Here is a 20,348-nt window from a genome sequence, read left to right as displayed (position 1 = left end):
CTTCAGGTGCTTTTTGAGGGCGCCTAATTTCTTGCAGAGCTTTCTTGGCGCTCTTGGCTCCTAAAACGCATTTTGTCCTTATACTCTTTCAGAATTTCGAGTTGAAATAATAACATACTTCAAAATATAAAATTAAAATTGTGCTGAAAACACGCACAGCTCAAGTATGAGATGGTTCAGATTGTGTGTAAAACTGGTACAGTAGACTCTCGCTAATTCGGCTCTTTTAAGATCGGGGTACTTTATAATTCGGGCGGCAGGTCAATTCAAAAAAAGTTTGTTGTCATTTTTCAAGTTCGATTATGATTATCAAATGAAGCAAATACAGTAGAGTCTCGCTATAGTCCATATTTGGTTCCAGATTTGACACTTTGGTCGCACTATAGTCCATATCAGTTTTTTAAAATTATCAATGACTTTTAGTATTGAAATTGTTTGACGGCTTCCACTTTCTTTGCGAATGTGGTACTTGTTCTCGCTCTCTTCATTATTGATCACAATTATCACAACTACTCAATAAAGTTTGCCAAAAATATTAAAATAATTATGACAAAATTTCATGTGGCGTACTAAAAAACATAACCTCACTTAAAATCAGTGTTTTGAAATCAACAGTCGATAAATTGTGGACTATAGAGCGATGGCTTATAGCGGGACTCTACTGTATGTTCAAATTTGTCATGATTTGTCCTAACCTTTAATGTGATTTTGCATTAAGAGGTTTTCATGAAATTTATAATAGCAATGAGCATATAAACGCAATATGAGTATGCAGTGCAGAAGAACAAAAATCGTTGCATTCCAAACAATTTGCTGCCCGAATTTCTCTCTAATTCGGTTGACATTTCGATCCCAAATGCTCGAATTTGGGAGAGTCTACTGTACTTCTCAAATATTGTGCATGAAATCTGCATAGCTCAAGCATAAAACGGTTTATATTGTGCTGAAAACGCGCACAGCTCTCAAACATAAAACGATTAAGATTCAGAAAACTGTTTAAATTTTAGATTCAATTTTGTTTGAGCTATGCAAGATCTATGCACAATTTCATCCATTTTATTTTTGAGCTGTGCGCGGCTGTACCGGTTTTGACGAGCACCATGTGTTTTAAGAAGTCCAAGCGCTGTGCATGTTTTCAGCACAATCTTGACCATTTCATGCTTAAGCTGTGCATGTTTTCAAAAGAACCTTAATCAAGATACCATTCTTCAAAATGTTGATTTTTTACTGTTGATCAACATTGAGTACTACATTCCTTGAAAAGGAGAGCTTACACTTTTGCGTTTAACTTTTATTAAAAATAATTAAAATTTCACTGTATTTTCAAAATTAAATCTGTTAAACTCAAAATTAAAAGTTAAATTTTTCAAGGAATATAGTAGTCAATGATACTGATAAACAGTAAAACTACTCGCTCGAACAATTTTTACCGTGATAAGGGCGCCTTCGCGTACAACCGCACTCCCCCGCATAAGTGTCTAGATACGCCACTGAATTGATCACTTCTTTTTAATAATCCAATCTTAAGTTCAAATTGTCTAAAAATTCTTGACTGATAAGATATTAAAAAAAGTTAAGCCATATGGCTAAGCCTTAGGTCTGAAGCCCGTATAAGTTTATCTGAGTTTACAACTGTTTTTTTTAATTCTACAAAATTTTAAGTTCCACAAAATCATTTTTTTTTTAAATAGTCCGAAAAATATTTTTTCTTCAAGTTAGAATATTAGCTTTCTGCAAAATTATTATAGAACGTTACATTTACTTTAAGAATCTTTTGAATAAATTTTTTTTTAGTTTTCTGAAAACTCGTGATAAAATAAAATATCCACATTTGCCCCATCTTCCTCTAAATTCGTTTTTTCTGTAATTTCGACTTATAAAATTTTTTAGACAAATTTTAACTTACATTTTGGGTTGAAGACTCTTCCGAGAGCATGCATCAGAGTGATTGTCTCATCTCGTCCAACAGTCTTTAGTTTCGCTAATGTCTTTCCCTTTCCCTTCTTCTGACCTTCCATGCGTTCAATGTCGATCGTTAAAATGGCATCTGGGAATTTAAAGATTATTAATTTACCATTGCCGATATTTTTTCTTAATTCTTGGAAAACTGACCCTTTTGTGAGACAAATTGGAGATTCAGAATTGCATTCCTGATGTCTCCCATCGCGGAGGAAATTACACTGTCGACGACCTCTTGAGCGGGCTGTTTGTAGACTTGACTGTATGGCTCTTCTTTGAGAGCACTTGTGATCCTCTGAAGGGCTTTTTTCATCAGAGTCAGGGAAATTGGATTGAAGCTGATGTGGGAGATTTTATATTCACTCCTCAGAGAATCCGGGAAGAGATTGAAGGAGATATTGAGCTGCTTGCTCTTGGTTTCAGTCACAATAAAAATCAAGGGGCACCTACCGGAGATTTGCCAGGTGCTGGAATGAAAAGACAAGTGGAAATTCCTGGCCAAGAAAATCGAAAGAGGATTTATTACTCAAGAATACTGGAGAATGCCTGAGGATCTCTGAGGAGGAAATTGGGAAAGTCCTCAACTACAAGAAGTCTTTTATTGGACTTTCTAAACAGAGACTTAAACCGTGAGGCTTGGAAGAGGAATTGCCTGAACTTTTCCGACTTGGACTCCTCAATTTCAATGCCCTCCTCATCGGCGTCTCTGTACTGCCTGAAAGTATCAATCGGAGTAACCCATTCCACCAAATTGTAATCCTTCTCCGCCGCCAGAGCTACGACTGTGGCTGTTTTTCCACATCCTGCCGGTCCCGTGAGGAGAAGGATAGGATTGGGCTTCTTGGAGAAATTCTCCTCAGAAATTTCTAACCATTTTGCCACTTCCTGAATTTTATTTGCATGAACTGCAAGATCTTCTGCCTTCTTAGGAGCAAAAGTTTGCAGCCAATCATCTGAGAGGGATTTCTTCTGAGGAGGAACTTCCGTGACATCGCGAGAGGATCTCTTTCTGGACACTTTCTTGGGCACTTTAAACTCCCGCCCAGTTTGAAGATTTCGCAGTGCTGAAGTTATTCTCTAAAAAAAAAACAATAAATCATCAATTGTCTTTGCTTTTAGGGACTATTATTAATTTACAAACCCCTGAAGAAGACTTCGACATCTCTATAATTTTTAATATCCAGAAAACTAGTAAAATTCGGATCTCGCCTGCCTGAAAAGAAATATTTTACTGCCACAAAGCCACACAAACACAAAACTGCCGGCAAGCAATATTCCCTGAAGTTGGCTTCAGATCAGATGAGATAGAGATTTTTAAACGGCTAACCGTTTTCTATATTTTTGCCAACACTGAGAAAAATTGCAAATATTAGGTGAGATTCTTAACAATCTCACCTACTATAATCCTAACAAAATTTCATGTCGTCCGATCGACCTCAAACTTGGCCAAAATGTGTTTCGCCACTTCCTGATTCCGAATATATATGTGGCTAAGTTACGTTCCCGGCCGGCCGGCCGGCCGCTCTTTGGAGCTTAATAGCTCCTAAACTAAAAAAGATATCGACTTGCGGTTTTCGGCAAAGGTTATATATCGGGTGAAAATTGCAACTTGGTGCATAGACCCCCCACCCCCCACCCCTCCTTCCGCCATTTTGAAGACCCCCCTTTTTTTGTTTTCTCAATAGCTCCGCCCCTATGGCATTCAGCGGACTCAAATTTTAGTATGTTATAGCTGGGCCTTAGAGCTTTCCATCAATACCAAACTTAAGGTCCCCCGACCCCCCTGACCCGAGCTATAAGGGTCCAAAAAAAATTTCTTAAAATGGCCATTACTCCGGTTCTAATTGTCAGAATTTAAAAAGTGAGGGCTTTTTGGAAAGCTGTCGTGAAATGCCACTTCCCCTTATAACATCGCAAGTTCATAAAACCACCGCTAGGGGCGCTTTTTTTAAAAAGAAAATTTTTAAATCTTAAAAGTTAAATAACTTAAAAATTCCATTGTGCATCGGGCTGAAAATTTAGTATGTTGTAGCCGTTGATTATACCTATCAAACAAAAAAAACCTTAAGTCGATCTAAAACCCCTGACCCGAGCTATAAGGGGTCAAAGTTCGAACATTGACCGGCCTCTATCTCCGGTTCTAATTAACATAGCGACCTAAATTTTACCTTTTTGGTTTCGTCTCGATGAGCACTTTCAGATGGAAGTTCAAAAAGTCACCATAGGTGGCGCTGTGATAGCGTCAAAATTCATCGAAATTCAAAGTCACTTTTCTCAAAAACGGCATTGTGCAAGTTAATGAAATTTTAGTATGTTGTAGTCCAGTCTAGGACGTTTCCAAAATGGTGCGTATGCGCGCTGTGGTTTCAATAGAACCGGAGATATGAGGGGTCAAAGTTCACGAAATTCAAAAAATCATATCTCCGGTTCTATGTGACCGATTTTGATGAATGAGGGCTTAAACGAAAGATCTCACCAAATGCTACAACTTTCTAGAATATTTGAACTTCGTGGGACCAACACCAGGGGCGCCACAGTCGAAAAACCAATTTCAATATCACATAACCTCAATTATCTCGACTGTCGCTGAACCGATTTTGATGATTACTTCAACATAATTGTAGAGAACATTTGTCTCTATATTTCGTCCATACATCATTTTTCGATCATACTACGCTATCACTCCGATTTTGCCGTTTAAGTGTGAAAAAATTGATTTTTCCAATAATAACGCTTTGAAATCACTCAGATGCCAATTTGACTGCCTCTACTCCACCAAGACACTTAAAATAGGGGTTTAAATGGAAAGTCCCGCAAAATACAACAATTCTTTGATATAGTTGAAGTTCAACAAATGACTACTTGGGGAACTCTGGATGAAAAAACAAGTTAAGAAACAAAAAACCTCGCTTATCTTGGCTTCTGAGTAATCGATGAGTTCAAGTTCTACGGCAAAATTATAGAGAACATTCTGGTCTACATTTCACCCATATAACACTTTTCTGTCAGTTCATCCAAATCCTTGACATTTTGGTTCAAATACAAAACTTGTATAATTTCACGAATTTGATTCAAGATAACTGAATGGCGTCTCCCTACTTCAGCATCAAATCGAATTTGCATGCACTCCAAGTTAGCTCACGTTAAGAATCTCACCTACATAAGCCGGTTAGGATTATCTGTCCCTTTTTTTCTCTTGGAGCAAGCCTGAATTAGAGTTAACAGTTTTTAGTACAATTAGGGTAAGTGTGCCAAATTTCGTCATAGTTGCATGCAAGCGCCAAAGTCTCAAGTTTGAAATGTAATACCTTTAATAGAAATTGATTTTTTTCATTCAATTTATCGTCTTTTTACTTTAAAATCGTTCTTAATACATTTTAAAATAAATAGAAATGTAGACATAGCTTTGGTGTCCTATTTCGGCCACCTTCATTTCTCATAGTTCCTTGCCCTTTAGGAATTCTTCCAATGCCTTTTCACGTCATCTCGTTGGTCAAAGCTTACATTTTTTGTTATTCTTTTGCATTGTATAATCTCTAGAGTACGTAAAATCTAAAAGTTCATGGAAATTCAAGGAACAAAAAAGGTGGCCGAAATTGCAAGCTGGCCGGTATTTCGCACGCTTACAGTACAATTAACAGTTTTTTGATTTTTTTTTGAAGGAGAATGAAATTTACGAAATTTTCGGAATATGTTCATACTCCTACTAGTACGCCATTTTGTAAAAAAAATAAATTAATTAAAATCATTAAAATACTAGAAACATCTGCAGAGCCTCGTTTGCAGCACTCCATAATAAGCGGAAAATATACAGCTCGTAATTCTTTTATGCGAAAAAAATCAGATTTTCAATTTTCGTTTTTCATAGTTGTTAAACAAAACAAAAAACTGGAGAAAATCGTGATAAAAACTTTGTTTTTAGGTTTTTTAATGCATATTTTGAAGCGAAATATTGACTTTAATATATTAATGATATATAACCGTTAATGATATATAACCAATTATTTTCTAAGTATCATTTAGGTTTAGCTAAAAGATAATTTAATCATGACAGGAATGAGCCTTTATTCTTTTCATCGGTCCATAATTTTTTTCTTTAATATGTTCTACCCAATTCGAAGGAATTGTCAAAATGAGAAGTTGAGAAAACGCTCTACAAAGTTTTGGAAGTTCACCCAAACGCATGCAAATCTTTTCGACGTACTTTGCTTTCGTTCCTGAATCTTGGAAAATATTTCGAATTGCTTTCTGACATTTTTATGGTATATTCTTAGGCTTAGATAGTTTATCTATCGGTTTAATTTAAACAATGAAAAGAGTGGCAAAACGTCCCAGGCTTTGCGAATTTCTCAAACTTGTGACTTAGATGCTATTCCTTAAAAGTACTTTCACATAATTTGCCAGTTCTCAACCGATTTAAACCGATTTGTAAATCACTCGAAAGATCCTACAAAATAATATTAAGAATAATGAAATGGATTTTTGAACATAAATTACTTATCGGTGCATAACAGGTTCACTACTGATTTTAGCGAATTTATAAAACACTCATTGCCCAAGATAACTTAGCTGCCCAAAATAAAACAAATTAAATTTTAAATAAAAATTATCGGCTATGAAGCGGTTTATTACCGGTTCAAAACTGATTGGGACCGGTTCAGTTTTGTCGGAAATTCCATGACTTTCCCAACAAGCCCAAACATGACACCATTCACCTGATAAATGCGCTCTCTAGAGCCTTTTTTAACCTTTGACCTTGAAGAACCATTATTAGGAATGATTCAACGGTATTTTCACACATGGTCAATTGTCCGCCTGGGTAATGTCTCTAAAATACAGTAGACTCTCTCAAATTCGGGCATATGGGACCGAAATGTCAGCCGAATTAGACAGAAATTCGGGCGACAAACTTTTTGAAATGCAACGATTTTTTATTCATGTGCATATAGATATTGAGTTTACACACTCATATACACTCAGTCCCGGGATTATGCACATTTTCGGGACCGAAAAAAACGCGCGAAATGGCATTATGCATCGAGAAAATTTGCATAACCGCAGGGGCTTTCTTTTGAATAAATCTGCCGTAGAACGAATTTCGTGCTGAGTAAAAGTAGTTCAAACAAAAAGATTCAATTGTTTAATAGAAATGCATTAACAAATAGTACTCTTTGGCCAGAGTTCTTCTATAAATGGTTAGAATATTTAAAAAATTTACCTTAATAAAAGAAATTAAAGTTTTATTCTGAAAAAGTAACAAAATGTTTTCAAATGTCCCGCGTCGCAAAATAGTATACATTCAGGCGTATTTAAAAAATGAGTTCATAAATTGACTCCCAAGGGTAGGCAAACTTGCATAATTGTATGTGCATAATTCCGTCAGGTGCATAATCCCGAACAACTTAATGCCGGGACTGAGTGTATAACGTAAATTGCATGAAAATCCCTCAATAATGCAAAATCATATCAAAACTAAGACAATCCATGCCAAATTTGAGCATATTTGATTCATTTGATAATCATAATCAAACTTGAAAAATGATAACAAACTTTTTTCAAATGTAACCGCTGCTCGAATTAAAAAGTAGCCCGATCTTAAAAGAGCCGAATTAGCGAGAGTCTACTGTATATCCAAAAATGAAAAAATAAAAAAAAAAACATGGTTTTGGAAGGGAAGTGGATTGGTGGAGGGAGGGGGGGGGGAATGAGGGGCAGGTAAACGATCCTTAAGTCGACTTATTGGGGGGGGGGGGGGGTTCTCCTTAGATCGCAAGTCGCTATCTCTAACCGTTTGGCCTCTTGAGCTGGCGACAACCGGACGGGCAGACGGACAAACAGCGTGGCAGATCGATTATTTATTAGATACTGCCCTCTCTGTGGAGTTCGAGCAGTAAAAATTGGATTTCTCAGGACTGATAATTTGATAAAAATCACGAAAATGTCAGTAGAAAAAAATAGTTGCACTCGTTGCACTTTGAAAATAACGACTGTTCGATGTTTACAATTCAAAAGCTAACAAACTATAGACAACTTCAGTTTTATTTTGATGTCATATTTCTGCAAGTGCATGCGGCTTTGGAAAACCATAATCCCTAAAGAACTCAAGTAAAAACAAATTTCTATTTTGTGAAAAAAGTAAATAAAAGTGAGAGGATGTTCTCTGTAAAGCGAGATTTCTTGGATTTATGCAGAATATGCGAAAGCATGGAAAATCTTGTTGATATCTCAACTGAAGAATTCAGCCATATTTATGAGAAACTCCAGAAAATTGTTGATTTCGAGGTAATATTCTTATTAATTTCTATATAATTATCTATTTGTAAAAGGAAACACATTTCTACTGGATTCATATATTAAATAACCATTTTTCGTATTTTATTATTTTACTTTTTAATTAAACATAATGAACAAGATAATAAACAAGAAACATTTGACATTTTATTTGTGGTCGTCGAGATTGAAAAAAAAATTTGTTTATGATAAATGAAAGGATTTTTCATCTTCAATAAATTTCACACACAATTTCTCATTGTCGGGGGCAGCGGAAGTTAAAACAAATGTTTTTTTTTAATTTTTTTATTACACGCACTAATTAAATAAAGAGGATATGCAAGTGATTTCATCCACAATTTTAATTTTTCATCAAAATCTTAATGTAAAACAACAATAAAATTTAAATCAATGAGCAATTTTAACATTTTAATTTGCTGAATTCAAATTTAATTAAGCAACCACATATATTCTATTTTAGCACGTCTAAACATGTTTTGATGGGCCAAGTATTAGTGTCAATAAATAAAGAAAATCTATCAATTCGAATGATTTTTAATGCAAAATAAAGCATAGAAACAATTCAACTGAAAATTAAATTGAATTTACAAATTGAAAAAATCCTAGTGTGATAGCACGGTAATATTATTGACATTCTTTAAGAAAAAATCAAAAGGATGTTAGGATGTTTGTCATTTTAAAAATTACAGTACCCGCTCTCTAATCCGGATCGCCGTAATCCGGACGAGTTATCGAAGGTTGTTTAAAATAATTTGAGATCATGTAAGCATGTGTGTTCAGCAATGAAAATGATTTATCCTGTGATGTTTTTGTTTAATAAATGAAGTTAAAACTTTTATTCTAATTCTACAAAAAAAATAATTGTATTATATTTTCGAGACGTTGAACAAATTCGAAAAATTCATCCGGATAACGAAGCGGACATCTGTCATTTTGTCTCCCAACTGAATAACAAAGCGGACACTTTATATCGAAAACATTATTAGAAGTAATCAAAATTAAAATCAGAATCGTGTACATTTTTTCTTTGGATCCTCTGCATGAACTTAATGTTTCTTATAATTCTAAAATTCTTGAACTTATTTTTATGAACCAACTTCAAAAGATAAAAATTATTAAGTTAAATTTTGTAATGCGTGTTTTCCAGGACAAATACAATTACTACTTGAAGTACATCTGTATTTCCTGCATCCCAAATGTCGAAAACGCCTTTAATTTTAAGACTCAATGTGAAATAACATACAAAAAACTCGTCAATAAAATTGAGAATATCACTTCCGCAAATACATTGATTGACAATCGCTCATCAGATGTTTCTGACCAAAAAGATAGCGAATGTTTCGAAGGCTTTGAATCTGATCAAAGCGAATTTGATGAGATGCTAAATACAGAAACTCCAAACTCAGAGAAAAAAAACAAAAAGTCTAAAAATTCTAAAAACAGTGACGAGAAAAAAGATTATTCTGATTGCACTTACTCCTGTGAACTCTGTAAGAGATCCTTCGATGCTGAATGGAAAATTAGGTATCACATTGAGGGTTTTCATGCAAAGAGGCTAGATTTTACATGCCATATTTGTAAAGCAAAATTTCGCTATTACAAAAATATGAGGAAACACAGAAGGGAGCATATTCGTGCAATAAGTAAGGAAGATTTTAAAACAGAAAATCCAGAATGTTCCACTTGTGGAGTTAAATTTCCTAATAAGTCTGCATTGAAGAAACACAGAGAAAAAGTCTGTGCTAAACGAGAACCATATCTTCTTTGCCAATTCTGTGGTTACACGTCGTCAAACAGGGGCTATTACCTGGCACATTTGAATATTCACTCCAAAGTTAAGGCATTCAAATGCGACAAATGCGGAAAGGGATTTGCTCAGAAGATGGGACTTAGACTTCATTCTGTTATTCACAGCGACGAAAGACCATTTGGGTGTCACCTGTGCCCAAAAACTTTCCGTTTGAAAATCCACCTAAAGAATCACATTGTTACTCACAGTGGAGCTAAGAACTACAAATGTAAACTATGTGACAACGCTTACACTAGCTCTAGTGGTCTAAAGATTCACATGAGGATCCATTCTGGCGAAGAACCATATCAATGTCCGAGTTGTCAGATGAAATTCCGACTGAGGAGAATGCTAAATAGCCATGTTCTGAAATGTCCGTACATACAAAATAAAACAGATTGATAGATATGTTGCAATGGAAATAAATAATGTGAATGAAAACAATTTTGTTTCACTGTGTATTAATATTAATCAGACAGACAGAACGGCAAGAGATATCAGCTATCGATCTTCGACGACCTCCCTACTTCCTCTATCGATCTTACTCTACTTCTTCTCACCAGAACAAGTTCGAGCCTCATTATCTCGCTAATCTTCCGTAACTAAAGAATTGCTCATTGCCCATTCGAAGGCAGCTGCGAATGTCCTTTTCACTTCGCCGGTGAAGACTGAAGACCGACAGAGGAGCCGATGCGATTGTGCTTTCGGAATAACTTGTTGAGCACTCACTAATCTTAATCAAATCTTAAAACTTAATCTAGCGGAACTACACAGAGATACCGTAACTTAGGTTAGCCGCCGTTATAGCACCCCTCAGTTACCACGCCAGCTAACCAGCGATTGGTAGCGTTAGCTTAGAATAGATTTTCTCCCTCTAACTCCTCTTGGTTCAACAGTCCTACTACAGTATAATATTAATATTACTAGTGATGTGTAATTCCCAGCTAAAATGAGTTTAGCTGAGTTTAGATGATATACGTGGAAAAGTGGAATTTTTATTTTTAATTCTCAGTGGCAGAGTCTTTGATTGAGAGTCTTTGGAGCAATTATTTCTCCGAAAGACGCGACTGATGTCCAATTTTGATTACTTTTATTTGTTTGTCGATGGGGTTCGGGACACCTTGTATTATTGCGAGTGTGCCTGAGTGCGGTGTAGTATATCACATTCTTTTGAGTTTTTCTTGGAGACATCTGCTAAAGTAATTACTTGCTAGAGTGCCTTTCTGGCTCTCTTCTGTCCGGGGTCTCTTTTGGGTCTTCAGCCTTTTCTCTCTCCAAACTTGTAAAGAGCGGGCTTGAACGGTGTATCTGGATTATAAAAATTGATATTGGTCTCCGACTCCACCGTAGCTTTGGATCGTCCGATGTGCTTTGGTGTCTTGATCTTCTTGCCACCTAACTTTTGTTATTTTTTAATTTTTTTTTCTCTCAACTTTTAACTTACTTATTGTTCTTCGAACCAACACGGCAACATCACGTGCTAGCTCCCTAGCCACGTTGTCGAATTTCCCATGTGTCATATCTGGCAGCTTCCCCCCTCCCACACATCCTTGTGAGTACTGCTTGTCAGTCTGCAGAGAAAAGATCGTTTAACACGACAAAAGACTACACAGCCTGAGAAAAAGCATTTCCGCCGTTTGGCTTTGGAGGCTGGTCGTCAACGCTAAGACGGCGGCGGACGCTTGGTATGGGGGGCTAATGTAAAGGCACATGTTGGTAATAAAAATACATACATACATACATTACATACATACATTTACATTTTGTTGCTTTTCGATAGCATTTGGGTTTTTAATTTATTCGAAAATTCCAGGGGGTTTGAAGGCAATTGGGGTATGATTTTCAGGTGTAGTTTTTATTATAAATTAACTTGGTTATAATAGTCGTATAACAAAGCGTTGAGGTTTTCCCTGATGGAATAAATATAAATTTTTCTAATATAAAACAAATTCAGAAAAACTATGGCTACAGGCACTTACAGTCTCCTTTAAGACCTTGAACTTTTCCCACACCTAATTCCTTCCCTTTCCTCTTTTTCTTCTGGATTCCTATAAAAATTTAATCTCTTACATTTCATCTAATTTCTTTCTATTAAATAACTTACTTCCTTATGTATTTTTTTTTATTTTTTTCACTAATTTAACTCTTCACTCTTCTCACGCATCTACTTCTGAGCTAAATGAGCTTCTTTTGAGCTTTTTTCTCCTATTCCATGTCCATTATTGCAGTTGCAATAATGAACATAGAATCTATGAATATTAAATTCTATCTTGCTTGACAAAGTGCCTTACTAATTCAAATTTAAGAAATTCACTGAACAGAGAATCCAAGATGAGATGAGATGTTGAGACTCTTTGAAATACCTGTGATGGATGCAATCTATTGCGATCTGTGATATTGGACCCCTGAGAATGATAAATGTACCTGTGGTGAGAATATTCAAGGTTAGAGCATGGGACTCGGAGGGCAAGTTTGAGAAATTCCCCCTTGATGATCATCCACAGGAACTTGCGCAGAAAACCTTCAATGACTACCCGCTAACTTTCAACTAACTCTTTAATTTATAATTCAAAGGTTTTTGACAAGGATGACTAAGTTATTTAAAGGATAATTCGCGATGTGATTAATGTGACTGATTTTTCTGAGAGTTGAGCAAAAAGTAAAGTTTTTACAAAAAAGGATAAAAATGACGTTTTACAAAATAACCCGGTTGGATGCGTATTGTGTTTTGCATTGCTTATTCATATGTTGTTCAACAATAATCATCCCAAAAATTCAATGTTTCGCTTAGGAGAGGTTGGTCAGGTCACCAACGCTAAGACGGCGGTGGACGCTTGTTACTTCTCTTCACTTTCCTATGGTACCACACTATATGCTTTCAAAACGTTTGTGTCTCAAAAGTAATATGTAATAAACAAAAAATCAAACTCCTGTCTCTGACTGAGATACATTTTTAGACAGATTAAGTCTTACCTCCTTTGGGAGAGTGTTTTTTCACCCTTGAATACTGCTCCATCCTTTCAAATGCTGCTAGAAGCTCAGAATTTTGTTTACTAAGGACCAGCGTTTCAGACGAATATGCAAGAATGGGTAGGGTAATAGTCCCAAAGAGTAGGAGTTTTGCCTTTATGCTCAAGTTTCTGGATCAGAACACTTTTAATTGGCTGAAAAAGAGTAGATTGACTTTCATCAGCTGTATACAGAATTGTGTTAAGGCACTGTTATCGGTTGCGATGTTTGACCCAACTCATGTTGTAGTTGTCGATTGGAACCCTTTATTGTCTGATGCTTTTCACGAGATGTTAGAACAACGAGGCCATCACTCGATTTGTAAACCTTTTGCAATCGGTTTGAACCATTATTAACCAGAAACTTACAGTGAGTTAACACACTTCGCGAACTTTCCTTCTCCACTTTGTTTTCCATTTTCAGTATAAGTATGCACTTTTGAAACGAAATCAAGGAACGTTTAGAAAAGTTATCATCTTCAAAATTTACTGGTATCCCGAGTTTTTCGAAAATTGATTTCTGCTGTGGGCCTTCCTAATTCCATTGGATCCTATTCCCTAACTAAATAGAGGACTATTCCAAGGGTGAAGCAATATTATGCTAACTAAGCATCACGACAACAACAAAAATACTCCTTTTCAGACCGTCCTTGTAAACTACATCAGTCTGTCTCCTTGATATCGAAAGTTTATCGAGAACATAGCGAATATCTCGCTGATCTCATGCAAGAAGAAAACTCTAAGAATTTCTCAGTCTTTTCTTAAGCAATATATTTTATATTTCGACATTTCTCTTTAATTCACATTACTTGTATTTTTTCATAGAAGTCAAGCCTAAGTTGAACCTCGGTTGCCAGGATCACCGAACACTTTCCATGTCTTTTGGCTCAAGCTCCGTTTCAGCATCACCATTTTTGTTGATTTGTTTTTCCGGTTGTTCTTTTTTGTTGTTCTTCCTGCACCTTTTCAAATGATACTCAAGAGATCTCTTCTGCATAAGTTTTTTAGAGCAGAATGAACACTGAAATGGTGTATCTCCGGTATGAATTCTTATGTGCATTTTCAGTGAACTTGAGTGCTTAAAAGCCCTTCCACATTCCTTACACTTGTAATTTCTCTCATCTGTGTGAATCTTTAAGTGAGTGTCTAGATGTGATTTTGACACAGTTCTTTTTGGGCAGTAGCTGCATGCGAAGGGCTTTATACCAAGGTGGATTTTAATATGACCGACCAAAGTCTGTTTTAGTTTAAAGGCCTTGCCGCACACGTAGCATTGGTACTTTTTCACATCCATATGGATGTTCCTGTGTTCCATGAGGCTTAGTTGGCTAACTGCACGATGTCCACAGATATCACAGAGAAATCTCTTATATTTATTTCTATTTGTACTAGATTCTTCGTGCGTTTGTAAATGCGCATTTAAAGTTGACTTATATTTCAGAATCTTGCCACAGATATGACATGGAAGTCTCTCTTCTCGAACATTATTAGAATATTGCTTCTCAACCGTAGATGCAGACTCTGTATGTTCGCAAAACTTAGAATCCTCATTTTCAACATTGTTTTCGAAATTGGATATTTTTCGCAACTTTCCACAAATGTCACATTTATGTCGTTTGCGATGGACATAGTAATCTGGGTTGTATCTGAATTTTATACCACAGATATCACATTTATAGCGAGTGATTTTCAAATGCTTAAATTCGACATGATCCGTAAAAGCTTGTCGACTCTTGTAAGAACGCCCACAGTGAGCACAAGTATATCTATGATCAGTGGCGAGCTTTTTTGGTTTTGTAATGCCCCAAATAGTTTTATCAACTGGTTTTCTCATCGCCTGGGGTATATATATTATTCGCCTAGGTTTAGATGGTTTCTTTGGTAACTTTTTCGGTGCAGGAGTGGTTTCTTTCTCACTTTCAGTATCTTGATCTGTATCATCTTGAGATTCTTCATATATAAAGGTTGGCAACAAATCATCGACTTCGGGCAATTCAATGTTTTTATATTCGCTAGAATCAAAAGTCTCAACAACTTCAAATACATCGAAATAGTTTGCCTCTACTTCTTCAGATTCAACTGATTCTTCATGTTCTTTTGCGTGATTTTCATTTTCAAGCTGATTAACAAGTTTATTATACGTATTTTGGCACTTAATTTTGAAGTAGAATGCTTTCTCTAGCTCATAACTGCAAGATTCGCAAATAAATTTCATACACTTGGCGTACTTGTCCTGAAATTAAAACAGGACTCATAAAAATGCCTGTGGTGGAAATCACATTTAAATTTAATTTATCATTTACAAAAATACTTAATGTAGAATTTCTCAATGTAATGTTTCTACTTTTCGCATATTCGCCTGCCACGAGCTTACGCATTACCTCATCAAAAAAACGGAACGAAACCCGATATCCGCTAATGGCATTTTAAAGCGTGTGCATGGTGTGCACACGCTTTACTGCACTCCGGAAGATTAGAAAAATACTGGGGAATTTTGAAGACAAATTTCAGGAAGAAGAGCCAGACAGCTGAAAACTTGCCGGATTTTGAAAGTGGAAGAAAGCCATTATTACCATGGAGACGGGTTTGTCAATACTCTTTATCCCCTTAAGGACGATTGGGTTACCGGTGACCCAAAAACAAAGTTTTCCTACGGTCTTCGAAAGTTATGTTTTACTCTAAAATGTTAGAAAAAACGATTTTTTCTGATCCCCAATTTTTGACCCTCTCGTCTTTAAAGGGTTAATGAAGGGAATTAAGAAAAAGGTGCGAGAATTCGGCGAGAAGCCATTGGTCTAAAAAAAAAAAACAAAATCCCAGAAAAATCCTAATAAAATTGTCTTTCCGAAAATATTTTTGTTTTTTTTTATAGATGTGGTTAATTTTTGAGGACCATAATTTAATGGAGATTTTCAGCGTGCACACGCTTTAGTTCTACTTTCAGAATTTTTAAAATTTACCCTTCCTTTTATTTCTTCTTTCTTTGACAGCTGTCATTCGTAAGAGCAGAGTCTACCTGTTTTAACTCTTTCGTCTCTTTTGGGACTCTGAGTACCCAAAGCAGCATATGAATATTCTATGAAAAACAGATTTTTTTAATTATTCAGAACTGATAAAAATCTTATTCTTGTGGATGATTACAAACTATAAGGATGTCCAAATGTAAGATATTTTTTGTAGGACCTTAATTAATTCCTGAGCTTAGATATTTTTAATTAAAAAAATGGTGAAATTGGCTTGCAGCATATGCTGCGGTCCGGAAAGAGTTAAAGAGATCTAGCAAAACACAAAGCTAAGCCACATTCAGCAAAAATGCCCTTCAGACTAAAGTTTTACCAAAGAAATCGAAATGATTTTTCATACTCTTTTGCATAAATTACTTTTTACAATTGAAATTATGGATCCTTTTCTTGTTAGCGGTACCGCTGTACACACTGAGAGAAATCCGAAAAAGTTAAAATAACATTCCGGAAATGTTAATTTTACCCTGCAGTATTGATCCGAAATCGGTGTAAATATTACCCTTTTTAGGTGTATAAGGGGTTAAAGTTACTCTTTTTCATGTTAATTTTACCCTTAAAATGGTTTAAAATTAACACTAAAAAATGTTGATATATTTTTACACCTAAAAAGTGTTAAAGTTATGAGGAAAAAAGTTAATCGCACCCTCTTTTTTCTCAATATGGTAGATAGATCAATACCAAGGACACCAAGGAGTTGTCCGGGAACAATGATAACTTGAACTCTTTTACATCTTTCGTAATTCTGAGTATTCAAAAAAAATAGGGATGGGAAAAAGATTTTTTTTTTACTATTTTTGATGATAAATACAAAGATTAGAAACTATAAGGATGTTCCAATCTAGAATATTTGTGGAGCTCATAGGCAAAATTGAACATATATTTAAAACTCAAAAAAAAAAATTTTTTTTTCAAAATCTTGATTTCGAGAAATTTTGATTTTTTGGCTGTTTATAAGTATTGTGGAGTACTATATTCCCTGAAAAGTTGAACTCAAAATTTTGAGTTTAACTGGTTATTTTTAATTTTGAAAATATGGTAGTTTTTCAAATATTTTTTAAAAAAAGTAAGTGCAAAAGTGGAAGCTCGCCTTTTCAGTGAATGTAGTACTCAATGTTACTGATCAACAGTAAAAAAATCAAAATTTTTGAGAATGGGGTTTTTGAGAAAAATTAATTTTTAAATTTTTTCAAAAATTTTTTAAAAGACCATTACAAAAAAACTAAAGCAGATAATGCAAAATCAAGTATATCGTTTTAAAGAGTATAAAATTATCTTTCAAATAAAAAAAAGAGTAAGAAGAAATCTCAACCCGTTCCCGAAATAGAGCATTTTAAAATATTTGCTAAAAATCGCAATTGAGGAATGAAGCGCGAGGCGCCATCTTTGACGCCATGTATCTCCGGCCAGGATTTTTTTTCGGACGAAAAAAAAATAGGGGTATATTATTTTATCGTGTACTTTAACATATGTAAAATTCAAAAACATCTAAGACCATGAAGGGTACCCCTATGGTCGTCTTGAGATGGATTGGCCCCAAATAAGTTATAAAAACGTTATCCAACAGTTAAATAACCAAGATGTGCTGCTTGGGATGAGACTGCAAACCCTATCCGTATAAGAAAAAATAATAATGAATGTTCCGAATCCGAACAGGACAGGACAGAAAGTTCTAAGTTCTTCTCTGCAATATTGTGCCACTATTATTATTATTATTATCATTCTTGTCATTGATTTATTCTTGAACTAAAATATTTTTGTTAACGTAAAATAGACTTACAGGGCTTACAGGATATATAGTAGACTCTCACTCAATCGGCTCTTTTTCAATCGGGCGACAAATTTTGTTGACAATTTTCACGTTTATTTATGAAGCTAATTTGCTCAAATTCGCTGTAGTTCTTCCTATTTTACCGTGATTCTTTAAAATTGAGCGCATTTTGTGGAATTTACAAAGGCTTTGACGCTCAATTCTATCGCTAAACCGGATGACATTTCGCCCCATATTCCCGATTGAGAGAGAGTCTACTGTATTACGGTCTGGAACGTTCGGACCGTAAGACCTTTGTTACGATTAAAGTCTTGTTAAAAAGATTTAATTTTAAAGGTCGTAATTTCTAAAGATTTTAGTTTTTTAAATTAATTGTCCAAAATGTGCGACTTTTAAAGATTTAATTAATTTAACAATTCAACATTATTAAGAGTTTTGTCCTTATCATAAATAACTCTTTCCGGACCGCAGCATATGCTGCAAGCCAATTTCACAATTTTTTTTATCAAAAATATCTAAGCTCAGGAATTAATTGAGGTCCTACAAAAAATATCTTACATTTGGACATCCTTATAGTTTGTAATCATCCACAAGAATAGGATTTTTATCAGTTCTGAATAATTAAAAAACATTGTTTTTCACAGAACATTCATATGCTGCTTTGGGTACTCACAGTCCCAAAAGAGACGAAAGAGATAAAAGATTTATTACCCCCAGACACCTTTTAATTTTAGAAAATAGTAAAATTTACCTCAAAATCGCCAATTATGTGGAGTTTGTCATTCAAGTTACTAAAATCTTCGGTGGACATGTCAAGCAAATTCTGCAACTTTTCACACACTCTGCAGACTTCTATCACTTGAAACTCCTCAGAAGGAATCTTTTCAGCCTCCTCTAGTGGAATTTCAGCGTCCACTGTGGATGTGGTAGCTTCTGCTTCTGGAATTTCTGGTAAAGATGCTTGTTCAGTGTTCACTTTCATGCTTGCTCAGACGCAATTCAAAATAGACTAAAGTTGTAAACACATAAAGATAAACAATGAATGGCTTGAAGTTGGCAGGGAATTCGCATGGTTTAAATTGGAAGATGCAACGGTTTTGAGAATTCTATGTTTTCTTTGTTTTTACTCGCATATTTGCAATTTTGAAACATGTCTTTTTCACAAAGAAATATATTTCAAATTCTATTAAAAAACGTGGATTAAACTTTATATTTTAAATTTTATTAATTTTTATGACATTTGATTTTTGCTTTTTGAAGACCCTAATAGCCTTGACAGACCTGAGGATTAGTCGAGAGACGGCTTAGCGTAATTATATTCAACATAGGGTGGAGTAAGTACTTTTAGCCACTTTAAGGTTTCATGTGCTTGTAATTTTTATAATCTTTATTTAAATAAAATGAAATTTTGTAAAAAGATACCTTAAAGCCGTTTCTTCCTAATAATCCAAGAGAATTCCCAAAATTTTTTGAATATTTTAGTGAAAAATTCATTTTATGCAACTATGTATGTGTCAGTACTTTTGGTCACTTGTTTCCAATAGAATTTTAATAAAATAACAGAAGAAATAGCTTTCGAAAACTTTCACAAATTCACAGCACAAGTCCTGTTCTTATTTAACACCAATTTTATGTGATTATTAGAGTATTTTAAACGACTTTTTGCACATTTTCTATTTGATGTAAAAATCAGTCAAAAATCACGATTGTTTTACTGAAATCCGCCAGGTGCGCCACGTGAAAAATGTATGGGAAAATGAATGGCCAAATGTACTTACACAACCGAAAAAAGTAAGCTCTTTTAGCCACATCCGATTTTCATCTAATTTGTTAGAAAATCTTATTAAGGATGATATCACAATAAAATTTAGTTAATTAAGAAATGGACTTTCATTTAATAACATCGAATATTTTCATCAAAAATATGAAATAATGCAAGACAATTTCTCTTAACATTAAAAAGTTTCTTAAGAATCCCATGTCTTTTTAGTGATTGTTTACCTTGTCGAGAATTTCTTTCGATAACTTAGAATTAATCAAGTCGATACAAAATCAAATATGGTTTTCTGAATCGTTAGATTAAAGGTCACGAAATAAGACACATTTTCCTGTTCTAAATAAACTCATAAATGCCTTACAATGTGATTTTACTTTCGTTTCTCGGTTTAAGTCATAAGTCGTAAGTGTATTTAGGGCATAAACTAACCGTCATTATAACCTACAACTACAAAAAATTTGGTTAAATAAATTATAATACTTAATAAAATATATACTTTGATATCCATCTTTGAAACACTGCTCAGTTTCAATATATATTTTTTTTTAATTCAGAATTAAATTCCCTTCCAGTTCAACTGAACTATATATATATATATATATATATATTGAACCCCTATATTTTCTATTCTAATAATATATTTAAAAAAAAACCTAAATCTAAACCCGTTTTCACGATTTTCATCGGTGTTTCTTAGTTTAACTATGAAATTACATGAAAAGTGATTTTTTTA

General features: G+C 34.6%; 3 protein-coding genes across 3 annotated transcripts in view; 1 reads left to right on the top strand and 2 right to left on the bottom strand.

The window, feature by feature from the left end:
- LOC129805707 (cell cycle checkpoint protein RAD17) overlaps window positions 1-20,348 on the bottom strand; it is a 197,637-nt gene that overhangs the window by 3,649 nt on the left and 173,640 nt on the right. The window contains exons 2-5 of the mRNA XM_055853803.1: window positions 3,101-3,149; window positions 2,486-3,036; window positions 2,113-2,426; window positions 1,907-2,047 (exon numbers count right to left, since the gene is read on the bottom strand). Coding sequence (XP_055709778.1) covers window positions 1,907-2,047; window positions 2,113-2,426; window positions 2,486-3,036; window positions 3,101-3,121 — 1,027 coding nt within the window. The 5' untranslated portion in view covers window positions 3,122-3,149. The remainder of the gene's footprint in view (window positions 1-1,906; window positions 2,048-2,112; window positions 2,427-2,485; window positions 3,037-3,100; window positions 3,150-20,348) is intronic.
- On the top strand, window positions 7,994-10,480 carry LOC129805713 (zinc finger protein OZF-like). The gene is made up of 2 exons (XM_055853810.1): window positions 7,994-8,241; window positions 9,398-10,480. The coding sequence occupies exons 1-2, from the start codon at window positions 8,113-8,115 to the stop codon at window positions 10,439-10,441; spliced, it is 1,173 nt and encodes a 390-aa protein (XP_055709785.1). The 5' UTR covers window positions 7,994-8,112; the 3' UTR covers window positions 10,442-10,480.
- LOC129805705 (zinc finger protein 62-like) lies at window positions 13,794-18,847 on the bottom strand. Its single transcript, XM_055853801.1, has 2 exons — window positions 18,590-18,847; window positions 13,794-15,280 (listed from the first exon to the last, which is right to left on the bottom strand). Exons 1-2 carry the CDS (start codon window positions 18,818-18,820, stop codon window positions 13,907-13,909), a joined length of 1,605 nt encoding a protein of 534 aa, XP_055709776.1. The 5' UTR covers window positions 18,821-18,847; the 3' UTR covers window positions 13,794-13,906.

This window comes from Phlebotomus papatasi, chromosome 3 (assembly GCF_024763615.1).
Source record: "Phlebotomus papatasi isolate M1 chromosome 3, Ppap_2.1, whole genome shotgun sequence".
Taxonomy (NCBI): Eukaryota; Metazoa; Arthropoda; class Insecta; order Diptera; family Psychodidae; genus Phlebotomus; species Phlebotomus papatasi.
Note: the sequence above shows the minus strand (reverse complement) of the source record. Positions and strands in the feature narration are given on the sequence as shown.

Bases quoted from the DNA above. Each gene is read 5' to 3' on its own strand.
- LOC129805713 (XM_055853810.1), top strand. From the start codon at position 8,113: ATGTTCTCTGTAAAGCGAGATTTCTTGGATTTATGCAGAATATGCGAA. The intron at 8,242-9,397 runs GTAATATTCTTA...CGTGTTTTCCAG, and splicing joins AGAAAATTGTTGATTTCGAG to GACAAATACAATTACTACTT.
- LOC129805705 (XM_055853801.1), bottom strand. From the start codon at position 18,820: ATGAAAGTGAACACTGAACAAGCATCTTTACCAGAAATTCCAGAAGCA. The intron at 15,281-18,589 runs GTAAATTTTACT...TTTTAATTTCAG, and splicing joins ACATAATTGGCGATTTTGAG to GACAAGTACGCCAAGTGTAT.